Here is a 19,678-nt window from a genome sequence, read left to right as displayed (position 1 = left end):
GTATGGCAGGTAAGGCAGGAACACACCAAGCCATCGGGCAGTTTTTGTTCGTCGGCCGACTAAGTTTGCTCAGTGTGTTCCGCACCGTCAGCTGAAGTTGGTCCTCGTCGGCTTTTTTCCAGCCAATTCGACATGTTGAATCGGCGTCGGAGCTCGTCGGCCCATCAGGCCATCTGATCATTCTGATTGCCTGTTCAGCTACTGCCACCTGCTGGTTCGGAAAGGCATTTCATCTTGCGCAGGCACAGAACGGATGTGCTACTTGGCCGCTGGCTGTCGAGCGTCGGTTTGGTGTGTCAGGCCAACTTTGGACACAGACGCTGCCGATGTGAGCCAACCCTGAAGTCTTCTTTCGTCGCCACTAGTTCATCGACGTCAGCTTGGTGTGTTCCTGCCTTAATGCATGTTCCTGCCTTAATGCATACAGGTCTTAATATCCGCGGGGTTCCTTTTAAAACCCGATCAGCCTTTTCAATTTGAGACAGAGTGAAAAATTAATGAGGATGAAAACATACAGTCTTAACACCAGGGGTTCTCTTTAAGATATAAATGACTGTATTCATGAGGAAACTTGTAAAAAAAAATGGGCATTTTGACACATAAGTAGGCCTTTGTGTAAGTATTTAACCATTCAAGCCCAATTAGATGGCAAAATCAACTCAGTTCAGTACTCACACGCTCTATGAGCAGTGACTTCATGTACACGATTCTCTCAGAATGCACATATCGAAATGAGCTTTCTTTGGTTAAAAACGCATGCAAACAATAAGCGTTTGTGACGCCGCAGTACAGCAATGTGTAACCTCGGTAGAGACAATAGTTCAAAATCGCTGCCTGTTAATTGTGTCTACCGGTATATCACCCACCCCTATATGAATTATGTAAATTTTCTGTGACTGAATACTTCTTTAAAATACAAAATGCACCAATGTCATTAAAAAGTTTAATTGCATTTATATATAAACACACTAAAAAAAATAACTGTAAAAAAACTAAACAAATTTACACAGTAAAATACCGCTTTCCATTGAAACAGTAATATACCGTAAAAACAATGCATTCTAGGTAATATTATTTGTCATTTTAGAGACAGTAATCTATAGGATAATTTCTCGAAAACAACAAATATTACTCAGAATGCATTGTTTTTACTGTATATTACTTCTGTATATTACAATGCATTCTGTGTAATATTATTTGTCATTTTCGAGAACATAACCTATAGGCCTCTTTTCTTAAAACAACAAATATTACCAAGAATGCATTGTATTTACAGTATATTACTTCTGTATATTACAATGCATTCTGTGTAATATTATTTGTCATTTTCGAGAACATAACCTATAGGCCTCTTTTCTTAAAACAACAAATATTACCAAGAATGCATTGTATTTATGGTATATTACTGTTTCAATGGAAAACAGTATTTTGTAAATTTGTTTTGCTTTTTTGTACAATTATTTTTTTGAGTGCACAGCTTACACAGCAAATGTCTAATGAGTGCTTTTCAAGGGTAAGTGGCATGAGATTGCATCAGCACGGTCCTGAAAGTTTAACATTTTCTTATTCCTTTCTCATATGTGTGTAATTCCAAATCTAGGTAGAGTCCTGAAAAAAATCAATACAGAAAATTCCTTCATATCGACACGGTACACTGGGCCGTATTTTTACATCAGTTAAAATATATTGATGATTGATGATGAAAAAATGTTCAACTGTCTTTAAATCTTTGTGAAATTAATATGTATTAAGTAATTTTTAGCTAAGGTTATGTTTGTTTGAGAAGCCTAGCGAAGAGAAAATACACATGGAAAATAGACACATTCAGACAGCAGCAAGTTCACTGCCATCATTCAGACAGAAAGGAGCCAAAGAGAAGAACTCTAGACTAAAAAGCCATTTATGACCATTTATGAAAAGCTGCAGTGGTTCATTGTTTCAACTTTGCTACCGTGAGGTCTTCCACTTACGCACACAAAATCCTGAAACTTCCTGTATTTATGGCTGTCCTCCTGTCTCAGGGGTAATGTTACAGAGAGTCTGAGGAAAACATGGAATTATTATCAGTCTTATCATGTGTTATGGCCTCACTAATGTGAGCAGAGTGCTTTGGTAGCAGACTAGCATGTTTACATGAGCTGATTCAGTTCAGAGAGACGGCCTGAGAGAGCTTGATGACCTGAGAGAGACAAAGAAGAACACTGATAGCAGAATGTCAGTTAGGAACATTTTAAAAAGAGTTTAACATACTTTACATTACTTTTATGCACATTTCAGATAAGTGAAACTTAATATTGTGTGTGTGTGTGTGTGTGTGTGTGTGAGAGAGAGAGTGGCCATAACGTAGGATGCTAAACAACGGAATGATGAAGGTCATAGTGAAAACTGATACTGTTTTTATGATGAAACTTTGTATATCTGCACTGAGTTAGTAATAGATGCCATTCTAAGGAAATTGATTTAATTAATAAAAGATTTATTATAATTTCTTCTGAAAAGGTTACTGCTGATCTCTTATTTTCCCACCTTAGATCCAAACTACCAGGCCATAGAAACCATCAATATAGGATATGTCCATGCAAATATTCAAATTAGTGAACAAATATGTTTTTCCAGGAGCTGATTGTTAAACCAAATAGTTAGATTTATTTTTTTTCCCCAGGTTTTTTTTTATTAATTATAAACACAAATAAGAGTGTAGACAGTGACAAGCATAGAAAACACACACACACAAGTCAGAGTATAATGTCAGTTGTTCAAGCTGTTTATGACATTTGTAATGCAACCATCATTAACCAAGTCTTACTCCAAACCCACCAGGCCCGACTGTGCTAATGACTGAGAGAGAAATTACTCTCATTAATGTACTGAAAGAATGGACTCCACAACTTACAAAACCTATTTGAACATTTCTTCAAGGAAAATCATATCTTTACTAACTTAATAAAATACAAAACATCTGATAGCCAATGAGAATGTAAAGGGGGAATTTTGGACTTCCAATTCATCAATATTAGTCTCCTAGCCAGCAGAGTGACAAAGGCAATTGCATCTTGTTTAAGATTAGACAAGGACGGTACTGCAGGGCAAACTCCAAACAAAGCAGTGACAGCATTCGGCTCAATTCTTTCCCCTGTAATAAATGATAATGTTTCAAAAATATTGGACCAGTAATTAAAAAGTGAAGGGCAAAGCCAAAACATATGAATAAGCCAATCAGAATCATCCAGCCTGAAGTAATGACGTAGTTAGTTGACTCTGTTAGAGTATAATTATTGAGAAAATGTGATTGTACGCAGAGCGGCCTACGAACTCCTTGTGAGACTTGAAGCTGGCTTCTGCTGATGAAACTGCAAACTATTCTTCATTACATTTTTCTTCAATTTATTAATTTTTTTAAACTTTGACTCCGGGTCTTTATTCAACATATCTGGTCTCAAGGGTCCTAAACTGTTTATCCCCAACAAACCCAAGCAAAACTACGAACTTAATAGTTAGATTTATTAACCTTAATCCTAACACTAAAACACAATGAAATTTATATACTTAATTCAAAGAGTCCCTAAATCACACATTATAATAAAAAAAATACAAATAAAAAAATAAAATAAAAATAGACTGCAGTTTTTTTTTCTTTGTGAAAGAGTCAATCTTTTGAAATACTGATAAAAACTGTAAGAGAAATCTTTGTTTTAACCATGTTGTCAAAAATATGATATTACTCCTGTAACTATGATGTCATAATGATCAAACCATTATTTTAAAGGGGGAAATATTATATCATAACAGGCTGTAACAGAAAGTGCAAAGACAAATTCTGAATTTTCTCTAAAAAATCCATAAAGCATTTCAGGGAGAAAAAGAAACTACATAGATGGTAAAATCATGGTATTTTAATTTGAATAAAATGAAATTATTTTTAAATTATTACACTATATAACTCATTACATTAAAAATGTAATGGGGACATGCAAATTAGCTGGTTTTAAGATAAGATAAAATAAATATTAAAATAAAATAAATGTTTTTACACGCCAAATAAAGACAAGTAGCCTATATAATTGTGACTAAGTTCATTATTTCGTAAATTAGATTAGAAGTAAGTAGGGCTTTCAACATTAAGGCATGCAATTAATTCAAAATCCTTAAAGGTCCCGTTTTTCGTGTTTTTTTGAAGCTTTGATTGTGTTTATAGTGTGCAATATAACATGTGTTCATGTTTCGCGTGTAAAAAAACACAGTATTTTTTTTTCACATAATTTACTTATCTGTATACCGCTGTTTCCACTGTCATAAAAACGGGCTGATGACTTCCTTGTTCTATAAAGTCCCTCCTTCAGAAATACGTAACGAGTTCTGATTGTGCCAGCGGTTCCTGTGTTGTGATTCGACAGCAGCTTAGCGCATCTTGCCCGGAAAGGTCACGCCTCTTATCATAACGTGGAGATGCACGCGCTCAGTGTTATTGTAAACATGTCTTTAATTTTACACTATCAATTTGAGCCAGAATCAGACCCGGTGATTGGACTGCGGGATGAAAATAACAGTGTTTCGACGACATGAGGACAAACACACTCTACAAACGCAACTCTTGTGTGTTCCTGTGGGCGGAGGATAGTCAAAAAACTGTTTTAGTGATGTCATTAAAGAAGGAAGTAGAGGGATGTAGTCCAAACTGGCCGTTCGATGTAGGCGATTTCTGTTAAATAAAATATCTCGCTTGGCATTGAACTTTGACCTTTAAAATTTTACAGATTTTATTTATACTCTAACAACAACATTACACACTAACTAAAGTTTGAAACATGGGATCACGAAGAACGGGACCTTTAAGGCTCGTGAGATTGCATCATTAAATTCAAATTCACATACACGGATACAAATGTATAGTATAATGCAATGTAAGTCGCTTTGGATAAAAGCGTCTGCCAAATGCATAAATGTAAATGTAAATGTAAATTTACATCACGCAAAGGTTTATCTTAGAAGTCGGGACTTTATCACACTGACGGAGCATCTATATAATGGTGCAAGCACCTTCTATTTATTTCTTCTGTTTCTAAATTTCTATTCTAACCCTTTGTCCGGGTCAAGATCAAGCTGCTAAAATAATCTAGCAAGCGACTTCAAAAAAAGGGTGTCATTAATTGTGATTAAAAATTGTAATGCATTAACAGCCCTTAAAGTGTTAGTTCACCCAAAAATTTAAATTCTGTCATTAATTACTCACCCTCATGTCGTTTCACACCCGTAAGACCTTCGTTCATCTTCGGAACACAAATTAAGATATTTTTTATAAAATCTGATGGCTCAGTGAGGCCTGCATTGACAGCAAGTTAACTAACACTTTCAATGCCCAGAAAGCTACTAAAGACATATTTAAAACAGTTCATGTGACTACAGTGGTTCAACCTTAATGTTATGAAGCGACGAGAATACTTTTGTGCGGCAAAAAAAACAAAACAATGACTTTATTCAACAATATCTTGTGATGGGCGATTTCAAAACACTGCTTCATAAAGCTTCAAAGATTCATGAATCTTTTGTTTCGAATCAGTGGTTCAAAGTGTGTATCAAACTGATGAACAAATTCAAAGATGAATGAAGGTCTTAGAGGTGTGGAACGACATGAGGGTGAGTAATTAATGACAGAATTTTCAATTTTGGGTGAACTAACCCTTTAAGTCCCATGACTTAAAATTAAAACTGCTCAAAGGTTAACCACATAAGAGGTATGTTAGAGACTGGGAACTGAAATGGTTTTCAAATGTTGCTAAAAACACAGGCACACAGTTAAATGGTGAAGAAATGCCCTCTTCACACTGCCCTCACTATTGTGAAGCTGTTTCATTGACATGTTAAATCTCCCACTGGGATATAAATAGCAGCTGACAACAAATAAGTAAAGTTACTCAACTGACACTATAATGATATAATCCCCCTAAATGACTCGTAATGCACACAATCCAACTGATTTCCCAAGAGAGTCAACCTCAGGTTACAGAACCATGTAATTCTTTCTTATTCAGTTAGCATCCTCTTATTAAAACAGATAAATACCAGTTGATGTGCAGTTAAAGATTTACAGCTTAATTGTGTTTTTGTGCCTGGTCTAGGGTAAATACGTGTTTGCTTTTTAACAATAAAATCTCATTTCAGAAAGTATCCTGACATATTACTAATAATATAAATTGAATTTAGACAAATTTGCTCCCTCAAGAGAGATTGCATCTTTACATGTAGATGGTGCCATTAAATTTGAGCCTAAAAAACTACTTTTCATTTAGACTCTTTAAAAATACAATGGACATCTAGACCCTTCGGTGTCATTACTAGTATACTGATTACCTAAAGTTATGCAACAGGTCCAAATTTATTCATTCAGTCATGATACATTGTAATATATTACGAATTCATTTAAAATTTGCAAATGCGCCACACAAAATTATGTTTTATTTGGGTAAAGGTTTTGTCAAACTTAGCTAACTTCTTGACAATTTTGTCCTCACAGCTCAGCTGTATCATTTTTTTGGTGCATTTTGTGCTAGACAAGATAAGTACAAAAATAAATAAAAGACCTTTTAACAAAGTTCAATACACAACTGTCAAGACATTTCAGTCTGGTGCTTTAGGGTACATTTACCATACACACCAGCCATCTCCCAACTTAACCCGTTCTCACACAGAGGTCACTACAGTGGGCAGATAATTAAAAGGCCATTTTCTTGAATATACTTTTTTTTGGCTGTAAATGTATGCGATATTAGATTGTAATTTGTAGTTATGTCAAAAAAGTAATATGATCACTTAATGCATGTTACTTGTAATATGCTACCCCCAAAACTGCTGATATCAGATGAGATTCAAACAGATCAATGAAGATTTCAGTCTGAGGTTTCTCAGAGAAGGCGGCTAATCTTGTCCATTTTGAACAATCAGAATTATAAGCTAATAAAGGTAAATCAATGTACTCTGATAGACTGGACTGTGAGCATTTTCTACATAGTCTGAGTTGGATCTCCAGCGTTGTACCTTTACTGGTTGTAGATCTTTGATGGATTCACATCCTCATGTTCTGATATCATAGACATGTGACATTCAAATGAAGTTCTTCTGTGTTTACTGGTTGAACTGGAGCAAATTTAACTGTGTTTGCAATAAATGAAGCTGTATTATATTATTTGTATAAGGGTCAATGACTTGACGTGTAATTTTTTTGTCCAATAGCCTTAATAATAATAAAAAACAAAGATACGACATCCAAAGTATGTAAGGTAGTACAACTAGATCACTTTTATTGAATCCAAAAGGTTTTAATTATATTTTGCTACATATAAAGGTATTTTAAATATTTTGAAGTGTCAAAAAGGTCATTCGGTTTAACCGTCCAAAGGCCAATACAGCATTTCATTTGTGATTAAAATATCTTAAAGTGTAATAAATGTATATATTTTTTATTCTGGCATGATTTTATAACATCATATATAAATATTAAGCAAAATGATATTAAAATTATGTGTAAAAGTTGTTGCTTTGTTATGAGAAAAATGAATTTTATTGATGTGATTTGGAGTAACCAATATAAATGGACCATTTTGGATCAAGTCATGCATTGAATATCATGTGACAGGATGTGACATCATTCAGACACCTGCAAAGGACCACATGGTCATGAAGCAAAGTAACTAATTCTCTCTTAACTGTTTGAAAAATTTACATTTTCACTTGCTCATACGCATGTCCTGACACATCAGTTCATTTGGTACAACTGCAATAAAACATAGAAAATGTTGTAACATTTTTTATTGTCCTTTTGCTAGCTAGCGGTTAGCATTGTTTGAAAATATCGTCATTCGGTATAAACAAAAATGTAATTTGGTAAAACTGAAATTTTGGTTAAACCAAAATCTCATTGTTAACACTTAATAAAACTTCAAAATTAATTATATCTCCATTAAGTTTTTTTTTTTTTTTTTTAACTTTTAAAAACTTTATTCATCAATGACCTATTGATAGTTTTTACATTTTTTATATAATTTAATTCATTGGTTTGTTAAATACAGTATTACTGTGCTATTACTATATTATGCTTAATACAGTATCTCTTCAGTTAAAAATATTAATGCACAGTGTCCACTCCAGTTGATATCTGAAAATCTGTTTAAAAAAATCAAATCTTGTTTTTCAAAAAAATAAAAATAAAAAAAAAAACTGACTGTGGTCATCATAATTCATGCATGAAAGGGTTTTTATATTTATTTTTAATGAACCAAGAAAAATTGTGATTAAAATCCACGTGGCTCAAAAATTGTCATGTTTTAATGCGCAAAAAACCCCATTCAAATCTACATATGAACATACATTTTATTTACCTTTATAATTACAATTTATGTATATAACAATTATTTTCAATGACAAAATATCTAGTTTAGGGTTAAAAGCACATCATTTGAAAATACTAATAAATCAAGAAAGATAACAATATTACAGATATATCAGAATACCATGTAAGCATTTTGCAGGACACACACAACCATTCATTTTCTACTTCAGAATTTTATGTTTAACTCAATGCGTTACTTGCCATTTCTTTATTAATTGTGAAATTTACTAGCAATTTCTGAGTGAAATTTGTTTCTACTTTTTTTTTTTTCTGTGTAGAGAGATACAGGATGCGTCTGTAATGGTTTACTCCATACATTTTTATTTAATCTGTTTATTTTAAACATTGATAGTCCTCTTCCTAAATGGATCCTCTGAAACAACAACTAAGAAAAAAAAAAATAAAAAAAAATCAACTGACGGATGTCACTATTGACCTCATCTGTAATGACCATAAAACAGTCATAATACCCAAAAATAGATACATGCTCAAAACCAGCAAATATACCAGAACACCACAGAATATTGATATTAATACTTGAATATCAAACTGAATGCATCAAAGAGAACCAAACAGTTGCAATTTTAATATGAAAAAAAATGCATTTGAATCGGGTTTCGTTTTTTGTATCTCTTCTACATTTCCCAACAACTCATTTCCAACAATAAAATGAGAAAAATACTATTACCGCCTCCATTTTATCTCTCTTAATTACTCTTGCATCCATGAAATAAGGCAGGATGTGTGCTGTTCATTTGTGACTAACCCTCCAGTGTCATATCCAGCAGCTGTAATGAAGCAGCATGCCTCATTGTGTAATTACTGTCATTTATCTCTGCACACACCTTTAAATTCTCATTCCAAAGTACTCACAGGTTTCCCATTCTAACCATGTCTTACGGCCATAAGGTCCACCATATGGACATCAGGCTGATGGGTAGAACAGGTCTTGAATATTAACATGGAAATAAATCTTTGATAATTAAGTTGAAAAAGCCATACAAGGTGTGTTATTGAATTTACCTCAGGTGGGTCATTCCTGTTACACAATACATTTTCACATCACCATCATGTCTTAATATATTTGAAAAAATATTAAACTCACAATTTGTTAATATTGAAATCATATTAGATAGTTTGATTACATCACAATATCTCTGTTAATTGAGTATACAGGTGGATTTTATTCAATTTTTGCCATATCAGGGTTCTATAAGGATGGCCAATGGTGGGGAGTCTTTGAGTTGTTTATGATCTCTAAAATATAGTGGTTTTCAATTTGCTTAAGTTACTGTAAAAATGTGTATTTTAGGTATGGGAATGGCATATTCTGAGTTTTGATATTTAAGATGTGGTTATTGGGTTACATTTGGGCTATTTTTGATTGGCCATTGGTCTACTTTTGTGATGCAGACCTGGCAACCATGCAAACTAACCACAGACATACCAGCGTTAAAATATGCTCAAATACTTCAACACAATATATGTGATTTATTGATATGGATATCAAGTTTTAGTAGAACATTTGCTCAATTCCAAGTGAAATTTGGAGCAGGAATGTGAACTGTTCCACCAAGATACCTGTTCCTATAAGAATATCTGAAGGCTATTGATAGTATTAATATAGAATTCATCAAATGCATGCAAATATCTATGGAAGCTTATTCTGCCATGATAATTGTCTCACAATTCAGACTTTTTTCCTCACAATTGCAAGTTATAAAGTCCAATTCAGTTTCTATCTCAGTTCTTACTTTATAACTCGCAATTGCAATTTTCAGAAATGCGAGATATAAACTCGCAATTCTGAGAAAAAAGTCAGTCTATAGTCAGAATTGCATGATATAAACTTGCAATTGCGTATTATAAAGTCAGCATTGTCAGCAACATGCAATTGTGAGTTTATATCTCACAGTTCTGAGAAAAAAAAAAGTCAGAATCGTGAGATAAAAAGTTAAAATTATCATTTTTATTTTTTATTCAGTTGAGGAAACAAGCTTCCATAAATATCAGATAGTTCACAACAGATCAAACAGTACATCATATCAGACTTTGAAATCGTTAACCATCTATTTTATAACAAAATCTACAGTCCAGGTCTCAATGGTTTAAACTTTCAGTTTAAACTTTAATGTGAGTGTTCACATTCATTACATTTACATTATAGAGAGGCAAACATGCCAAAATCATGTGGGGGAAAAACAAAATCAAAGAAAACCCAATTCAAAAAGGAAATAAATTTGAATTCAAAACATGTAATAAACAAAACCCATGTACGTTGTTATATTCTCAAAACATAAATCACTAAAATATACTTTTTTTTTTTTTGCTTAGAAGGTTTGCAAAAAGTAGACCTCTTAGCTCTACTTCAAAGTATGCAGATTTCAAACAAATTCAACGTTGAAACAAACAAAACCATTATGACATTTCTGTAACATCCTCTGCCCTCCCTAGGATTGTTTCTGCCATCTTAGGCAGGAAGGACTCTAGAAAATGGAAGAAGTCTTGAAAGACACCTGCAGTATCACAGCTGGGGTGAAAACAGAGGACAACCTTGGTGCTTTCATTCCCTCCAACAACTTCTGCATCAACTTTGAACTCCAACAAATCTTGAAGTTTCTCCTCTTTCTCCAAAATGCTCTGTGTCACCCTGCTTTCGATGTCAACGCAGCCTCCTTCAGGTTTAGAAGTCTCATCACTAGTCTTTAAGAGATCTCTCCGCACTTTTCGTCGGCCTGCCCAAACGCAGTTCCTTTGAGTCCAAGTCCAGTGGACCGGCTTTGGGTGCTCCACATCTTCATCTAGTCTCTGTCTTTTAGCTTGTGTAACAGCAGAGGTTGATGGACCGTCCTCCGTTGTAAGAGGCCTCTTCTTACCAGCTTCACTTTTGGCTTGAGGATCAGTATCTTCTGCATTATGGTTATTATTCACCTCCATTTCATTTCCATCTCTCTCAGCTTTGTCCTGACTTTCACAAAGGTCCGCAGTTTGCGTCTCCTCTGAAGGTGAACATTTTAAAATTTCTTCAAACACCATCTGCACAGCAGAGCAGACCTTTGCAAACCAAAGACCCCTAAAACCCTTCCCAGCTAATGCCAGTTTGGCACGCAAGTGTTCTGGGAGAACGGCTGCCTTGAAAGGGATGCTGACCTCCATAACCTTCTCAGTCTCGACCTTTGAACGGGGTCCTGCTTCACTTGGCGGTGCAAAGAGCCGCACGAGACCCCAGGATTTGCCTTTGGCCGATTTGCGCTGGTACTGCAAACTGCGGCAGTACTTCTCAGCCTCGCAGCATTCTCTCTTGAAGTTCTTTTGCGTTCGTTCGTTAAGGTTCCCGGCCACATTATGGTTTTGCTCAAACGGATCCAGGACATTCATAGGGCCCAGTTTAGGGGTCAAGGAGCGCTTCGGTTTGGGACTAGAGGCCTCTGCAGCGTTTACAGCTTTCTCGTCACTTCGGAGGAAGTCTGTAATAGGCAGCACATGGCCGTCTCGCAGAGACACCACTGATGCAGGGAAATCAAACTTTGAGTAAAAGGTGAAGAATCCAAAAAGCAAAGTGCCTGATGCAAAGGAGATAGGGAAAGTTATAGGGAGAATAACACAACAGGCTTGCCCATGGACAGCACATGTGACAAATTACATCATATGCACAGTCTACTGACAGGAGCAAGTGATCTGAGCACTCAAAAACAAAGTTTCAACTGGTAGTGCACAAAAGGGCTGGGGAATATGTAAAACAATTGTTCCGTATTGTTCTGAATATAAGATTATGTTTTTTTTCTTAGAAATACATCTGAAAAAATGGGTTCGTCTTATATTCAGCAGCTTCACATTCTGACAAAATAAAACATTTAAAGAGTAAGAAATCAAAAATACTTAATATTCTGGTAGATAAATTATATTATTACTTTAGAAAAAGACTACATGAGGGTGGGCCAACATTAACCAAACAATTACCATTTAGATAAATGGCAATAAGACAATCCCACAGGAAATAGGGAAACATTTCCCTATTTATTCTGGGACTGCATTACCCACAGAGGATACATGCACTGCTGCCTTTTCTTACATGCACACCAGCGAGGTGATAACTACAAAAAAATGTTATAAAAAATAGTGTATTGAAATACAGGTTGACAACCAGTTTACAAAATGTTTTAAATATCAGAATATTACCTAAATTAAAAGCATACCCAACTATGTATTCAAACTGTGAGTGGCCATGTTAAATAAAATTATTTAAACTTGTATGGGCTCATACTCTACAATGCTTTCAAAAGTGGTTCAAAAGTCAGATTCAGCATGACTTTTAAACTGTACAACTCCTTTGGCTGTGCAAGATGAGAATACAGAATGCCAGTTAAAAGATATTTCACCCAAAAATGACAATTATGTCATCATTTATTCACCCTCATGTCATTCCAAACCTGTATGAATTTCTTTGTTCTGTATAACATAAAAGAAGATATTTTGAAGAAAGTTGGTTTTGGTTCCCACTGACTTTCTATATATTGACCAAAAACTGGAAGTCAATGGGAATCGAACATTCTTCAAAATATCCTTTTTTGTGTTTCACAGCGCAAATTACATGAGGGTGAGTAAATGATGACAGAGTTTTCATTTTTGGGTGGATGATCCCTTTAAAGCCTTTACATCTCTGACGGAAAACAGTTTTACACATTTACATGACCACACATTTTGTAAGCTTATTCAGCAAAACTGGTTTAAAGTCCGCATGAACCGGAAGTTGGAACTTTGGTGCTCCTCCTCTCCATAACTTACTCATAACAGACGAATGGTTGCAGAGTAGCGGTTTGCGCGTTTTCAACCCAAGCCGTCAAACTGACGTTATCAGAGAAGGAATGCCATTCCAGACCGGAAGTAATTTTTCAGTTTTTGATTAGAGATTACTGTGACAAACAATTTTTTTCCTGTATTTTAACGTGCACAGATTAATTGATTACCACAAGAGTAGTAATATGCACTAACAAAGTAAATAAGGACAATTTCATGTGTACTTTGAGAAGGTGCACATACACACACACTCACTGATAAGTCATCTGAAATTAGCTAAAAGCTTATATGGTACTTACCGAGATCTTCAGTGTTTTTGCTGGGTGGTACACTAAAGGGCTGACTAGGAAATGTGCAATCCCATTCCTCAATAACGCACTCTTCTTCCTCACCTACACAAACAAAATACAATCGTTTTTACAATGCATCGCAAAGCTAACGTGAACGATTCTGCATCGAAGCATAATAACAAAAGAAACGATTTTTTTTAAACATCTAATTCAATAGGCCTATAAAACATACTAATGTGCTGTTTTATTGAAAATAAATTAGGCTACTCTCATTATACATTAATAAAAAAAGTTGTGAATATCCTTAGAAAGCACAGCACAGAACATGTATGAATGACATGCTTGATGTTAAACAGTTATTAAGAGTAATAAGCCACGAAAAAAATCTCAATGCCTACTCGCAGGAAAATCTGATGTGTAACAACATCTTAGATCAGTGCATTAGGTCTTAATATAAGTCATATTAGGTCATTAATGTTAATCAAGAAACAAAAGACGTTATCACTCACTGTTCTTGAATAACTTTTGAAGCTTTAATATTATTCATTTAATGTGTAACTAATACACTAAAGACTATGCAGTGATTTATTTTACATGTAATTATTCCATTTCTTTGTTATTTCTTACTTGAGTGCTTCTGTTAATTAGATAGAACGGTTAATTTTGTATTTGTTCTACTGTTTATATCTGCATTGTATCTGCAATATTGTTTGTATTATTAGAATCTTTATTCTTATTCGTAATAAAGAAATTAACAAAGATAACTATTGTGATTATTAATATAATAACTATTATCAATAAAAAAAATTGGAGGAAAAGATGCATTGTGATGCATCAAGAATAGTTCTATAAGCAGATCATTACCCTCAGAATTCAGACGATTCAGACCTCTAAATATTAATACTTTTAATACGCATCTCATGCTCTCATGACAGATACGGTTTAGTATGGCTTCCTATTGCTTCTGAATGTCAACAAAATGCATATTAAGTAATTAAATACAGATAAAGCAACCGATTAAGGAAGTTAAATGAACAGTTAACGCACAGGCCATGTTCTTGAGCTGGTTCACAGACGGAAGCACAAGAGGGTCTCGATTCTGAAGGTAGAAGATCACCAGGAGTGTAAGAGCGTAATTGTTCAGCATCGGTCCAGGGCCAGACAGGTTCCCTATGACATTAGAAATGTACAAGGTTTAACTCAGAAAACTGTACATGCAAATTGCACAAAAACGGTAAAGAAATGTCCAGGTCATACAGTACATCACTATAAAAATCACAAGAAAAAAGTAGCTATATTTTTCTATTACTGTCATGATAAAGCACATATTTAGCACCAATCCCAATGGTCTAATTCTCAATACTGTAATTTAAAAAACATTTTTTTAAATTGCAAAGTAAATGTCTGCATCTATGAATTATTTTATGCTGATTTTAATTTTAAAAACCTGTATATATTACTGTTCTACAATGAAGCATCATCATTTTACAGTACTGAGAATTATAACTTAACAGCCCTAATAGACACTCGTTTATGGCAAAATATTTAAAATTACAGAATGTCCCTTTATAGACAATTAATCATCATATACAACTATATTACCTGCTAATTGTTTCTGCTTAGCCCATAATCGGATGGTGTAGACTAAGGGTCGCAGTCTGGAGTCGATGCCTGAACACAACTGCAGAAATCGAGTGTTTCTCACTGCCAATCTGGTGCAAAAAGGGAAGAAGTCACAATGTAAACCTTAAGTCTACTACGGTACAAACAAATGCTACATTCAAAGTTTTTCAAAACGGACAAAAAGAACTGTTTTTAACCTATTGTTGATTGTGATGTCTCCTTGGAGGTTGAGCTCTCGATGACTGAACTTGACCACAGGAAGTCTGGCAGTGCCAAGCGTCTGTACTTTGTGCACACCTGGAACGCACTTCCTCAAAATGGTTGCAACAAGCTCCAAAATTTCAGCAGAAGTGGCAGTGGACAGGTCAATGTCGGACAAAATGGAGTCTTCAGAATGGCAATCCTCAGACTGATTTTCTCCTGTCTGTTGAAATGGGTAGGCTTAGACATTTTACAGATAGATGTAAATGGATTCATTATTTGATGTTTGAGTTCAGGATGTCCAGTATTAGTGGTGCTAACATACCGATCCAGAAAATTTTGCGCGAGCTTGAAACGCTTTGGTGTTCTCAAGGTCGAGGAACAGATCAAGGTCGCAGGAGTGAATCCCAAATGTGTTCACAGAGGAGCCAAAGGGCACAATCTGGCAATCTATAACATATGACACAAAGACATAACTTTACTGAAGGGTTTTTTTATATATATAAAATCACTATAAAATGAACAGGAAAATACATTTCCAGAACCAGTGCTGGCAAAAAACTGTGTGGCCACTGTTGCACTATATTCTGCAATGATTACAGTCGCTTGAAATATGGAAAAGCTTACATTCAGTGGCCGGAAAGATTGCCATTACTTTAATTTTGCCGGGAGAAAAGATGACAAGAACACTGTTGTCAAATAGTGTGAACCTACCGCACACTGCATTTCCAAACGCATGTTCAACTCACAGAGATTAAGTTCTCTGCATTTGATTCATTTATTAGCTTTTCATAAACTCACAAACCCCTGCAGTTTCCTCACAAAAACACATTTTGGAAACATTGGTCTAAGGATGCAATGATGGAAATCTGGTTCAAGTTTGAGTTAAGACTGGACCTGGAAAGAACTCTGTGAAGACTTCCTGTAGCAGCTGAACTAGGAGATCTCTCACTTTCTTCTCATTGTCTCCCAGCTCAAAATTCTCCACCACCTTCTGCATCTGCTCATTTACCTTTTACAGACACACACACAAAAAAGTAAAAATGATAAAAAAAATAAAAAAACTTTAAATCAAGAAAGCTGTGTGAATGTGGAACGTTCTCTTACAGATGTAGCCTTGCAGAGCTCGAAGTTGAGTTTGTCCAGGCTGATCTGGGTGTGTTTGGGTTTCCCCCTGCTGGCCAGTTTGAACTCTTTCCTCTCTCTGGGTTTGACACGGAGCTGGAGTCCATTGAACTGATGCTGTAGCTGTGCCAGAGCTGTCTGAGCGTTCTGCGGCTCGGAGAACTCAACTATAGCGTACACACCCTACACAGAACAACAACTCTTACATTAACATCTCAATTAAAGGATTAGCTCACTTCAGAATTAAAATTCTGATAATTTACTCATCCACATGTCATCCAAGATGTTTATGCCTTTCTTTCTTCAGATCAAAAGAAATTAAGGTTTTTGAGGAAAACATTCCAGGATTTTTCTCCTTATAGTAGACTTCAACAGCTACCAATGGGTTGAAGGTCCAAACTGCAGTTTCAGTGCAGCTTCAAAGGACTCTACACGATCCCAGATGAGGAATAAGGGTCTTAACTAGTCAAACAATCGGTCATTTTCGAAAAAAATAATTATGTACTTTTTGTATCAGATGAGATCAGGCAAAAATTCCACTCGTCTCCTCAATTGCCAAATGATTAAAAAGTGCACTTAAAAGCAAAAGTGATGTGACATTCATAAACATGGCTCTGTCCCAACTTTTTCAGTGTTGCGGACATCAAAATCAAAATCTGTTTGTTGGTCAGTGAAAACATTGGAAATCTTTTCTTTGTACTTTTGTCAGTTAAATAAAGGATTAAGATAATTAACAAATAACAGCATTTTACAAATGTCCCAACTTTTCTGGAAATGGGCATGTAATTGATCCTGGCATTTCATCCCCATTTTCTGAATTTGATTTATGGCATATATTACTTCTGTTTTCAGATACAGACGTAAGCAAGACAAAGACCAGATTATAATCACAAGAGAATTATACCACAGGGTAAAGACAGTGTGTGTATATTAACCTTGTCCTTGTCCATGATCACATCTGACACCGGCCCAAACTGTGCGAAATACTCCTTCAGATCAGTCTGAGAGGTGTCTGGTTTAAAGCCGCTCACAAACACGCTGTTTTCCTCCTGAGCTTTACGCTGAGCTCGGAGCCGCTGGAGATGCTGGTGCTTCTTCCCTTTGACATGATCTTCCAGGCTCGGCCCTACACAAAAAACACTTTAGTTTAATGTGAAAGCAACATGGATTTGAATCCAAACCATCAAATGATTGTGAAGATTTTCTTCATTCACATTTTCTTATATCTTATTAATTTATGACTTTTTCTCTTTTATTAATTCTATCTTTGAATTGAATATTCACACATTTACACTTAACCTTCATCATGTTGGAGTATTTAGTTAATTATTTCCTTTATTCCATTTGTTTTATATCCTCTTGCATTTACAAGAAACAGAGTTGTAAGACATATTATGGTATTTAAAATAGCTTGCTTTGCGGTCTTTATTCTGAAGGTGCCAAAACCTCAACACATCTATCTATTTTTGTGGCTGTTTCATTCTGACATGATACTTTGGTGCGTATAATGTTCCTAAATGACTACCATATTCATAGTCACAGTATTTACAAAACTCAAAGATGCTGCAAGAAATACCGTAGTATTACCATACAATGTTAAAACGTACGTTTGGCTAACAGTGCCCTAAATATAGTGGCAACTCCTGCACCTACATCAAGTTTTGTATAATTATTGTATTATAACAAGTTTGCAACGTCTAGAAACGTGTCTCACTCGTGTTAGCGCTACGGTTTTTAGTTTATGACAACTTACTGTTGGGTATATTAACATTGCAAAGGCTGCAGTGAAACCCTCTTTGCGTTGTCTGGATGTCTTTATCGAGCTCCATTGAGAGGCTGCGCTGGTAATCCCGAAGAAAAGCGTTCGAGTTCCTACATAAAACAACTCAAATCTCCCTCCATGATGTTCCGCTGCGTCCGTCCCCGCAATTCTTCCAACAGAAACGCTGAGCGGGGCATTTCAGTTCCGCCCTTCAGGAGGGAGGGTTGCCAGATAATTCCTGCTGTTTCTTGTAACTTTAAAGTTGAAGTTATTCCTTTTGAATTAATGTATATTCATTTAGTATATAGAATTAAACGTGCAATGAAAATACTAAACACAAATAGAATTTCAAATTGAAATGTGCTACATTGTATTTTGTTGTGTTGTATGACTTCATTACAGCAATGATCATTTAGGAAATAAATACAGGTTTTACATTTTTAATCTAAACGGAGGGTTTTAAAAAGCATTATATCACAATTTGCGATATTTAGCTGTGCTGTCAAAAAGCGAAGTACGCTCATTTTATTTGACAAATGTAATAAAAATTGGCTCTACAAAATATGGTAGATTTACTAAAAATGACTCGCAAAACAGGGTTTGATATCAAATTTTTCAGAGGCAGCCCTTCATAATCCTTTGTGGCACAATCTTTTGTCAGATGAGACTAGGATAAATTTGTTTTGCTCAAATGGGATCCAGGACAACCACTGTAAAAGTGTTGGGAAGATGACATTTATAGATGACACCATGAATGCATGTGGATATCCCGACATACTGGCTGACACGATGGGTGTGTCTCAATCAGCTCCCTAGTTCAGTAGTCAGGGCACTGATCAGGGAATCAGCCACATTTATTTACATGATATACTGATTCATGACCTAGGGAGCTGATTGAGACGCAGGGATTGACTCCGAGTCTCCAGAAGCTTGGAATAAGTGGAATGTCATTATATTGATATTGTGTTCGCTTTTGTTTTATACTGTATGCAGCACAGCCCTGCAAATGTATAATATGAAAAATATACTTTTAATTCTTGTTCTTCGGTTTTGTTCGCTTTATGTCATTTTTAATACATAGGATATTCCAGTTTTCAAAACATTTCATGTTTTATTTTTTATGCCTGATTAAAGTTATATAGTGACTAGCCTCCACTTCTCATCTTGAAAATAAACTATATTTTGCATTTTTTATTAAATTTTGTATAAAAATGTCTTAACCTTCACAAAGTAATGTTAAAATCACAGTTGGTATTACCTCTGGTCCATGTGGAACAGTAAGGTCAAGCTAAATGCATTGTACTGTGGCATATGGTATCCAACTAACAAGCTACAGCAGTAATTTCCAAAGACAAAATCAAAATGATTCACCATACAATTACACTCTAGTGTCTCAAGGACAATTACATCTGATTTTGGTTTGATTTATAGTGACTAACAAAGTACTAACATCTGATCTAAATCCTATATAAACCAGACAATTTTTCCAGCACATAA

The 19,678-nt window shown here is 35.1% G+C and overlaps 1 protein-coding gene across 1 annotated transcript; it reads right to left on the bottom strand.

Moving 5' to 3' along the window:
* Window positions 1–8,346: 8,346 nt before the first annotated feature.
* tut1 (terminal uridylyl transferase 1, U6 snRNA-specific) lies at window positions 8,347–18,339 on the bottom strand. The gene is made up of 10 exons (XM_067369150.1): window positions 18,173–18,339; window positions 17,355–17,545; window positions 16,402–16,602; window positions 16,192–16,306; window positions 15,620–15,744; window positions 15,291–15,517; window positions 15,073–15,182; window positions 14,518–14,640; window positions 13,480–13,572; window positions 8,347–11,946 (listed from the first exon to the last, which is right to left on the bottom strand). The coding sequence occupies exons 1-10, from the start codon at window positions 18,246–18,248 to the stop codon at window positions 10,802–10,804; spliced, it is 2,406 nt and encodes an 801-aa protein (XP_067225251.1). The 5' UTR covers window positions 18,249–18,339; the 3' UTR covers window positions 8,347–10,801.
* Between the last annotated feature and the right edge of the window lie 1,339 nt (window positions 18,340–19,678).

This window comes from Chanodichthys erythropterus, chromosome 19 (assembly GCF_024489055.1).
Source record: "Chanodichthys erythropterus isolate Z2021 chromosome 19, ASM2448905v1, whole genome shotgun sequence".
Classification (NCBI taxonomy): Eukaryota; Metazoa; Chordata; class Actinopteri; order Cypriniformes; family Xenocyprididae; genus Chanodichthys; species Chanodichthys erythropterus.
The sequence above is the reverse complement of the archived record's forward strand: the minus strand, read 5'-3'. Positions and strand labels throughout refer to the sequence as shown.

Coding starts and splice junctions, on each gene's coding strand:
- tut1 (XM_067369150.1), bottom strand. CDS start 18,248: ATGGAGCTCGATAAAGACATCCAGACAACGCAAAGAGGGTTTCACTGC. Junction 15,745..16,191: donor CTTCACAGAGTTCTTTCCAG/GTCCAGTCTTAA, acceptor CATATGTTATAG/ATTGCCAGATTGTGCCCTTT. Junction 14,641..15,072: donor TAAGCAGAAACAATTAGCAG/GTAATATAGTTG, acceptor CTAATGTCATAG/GGAACCTGTCTGGCCCTGGA.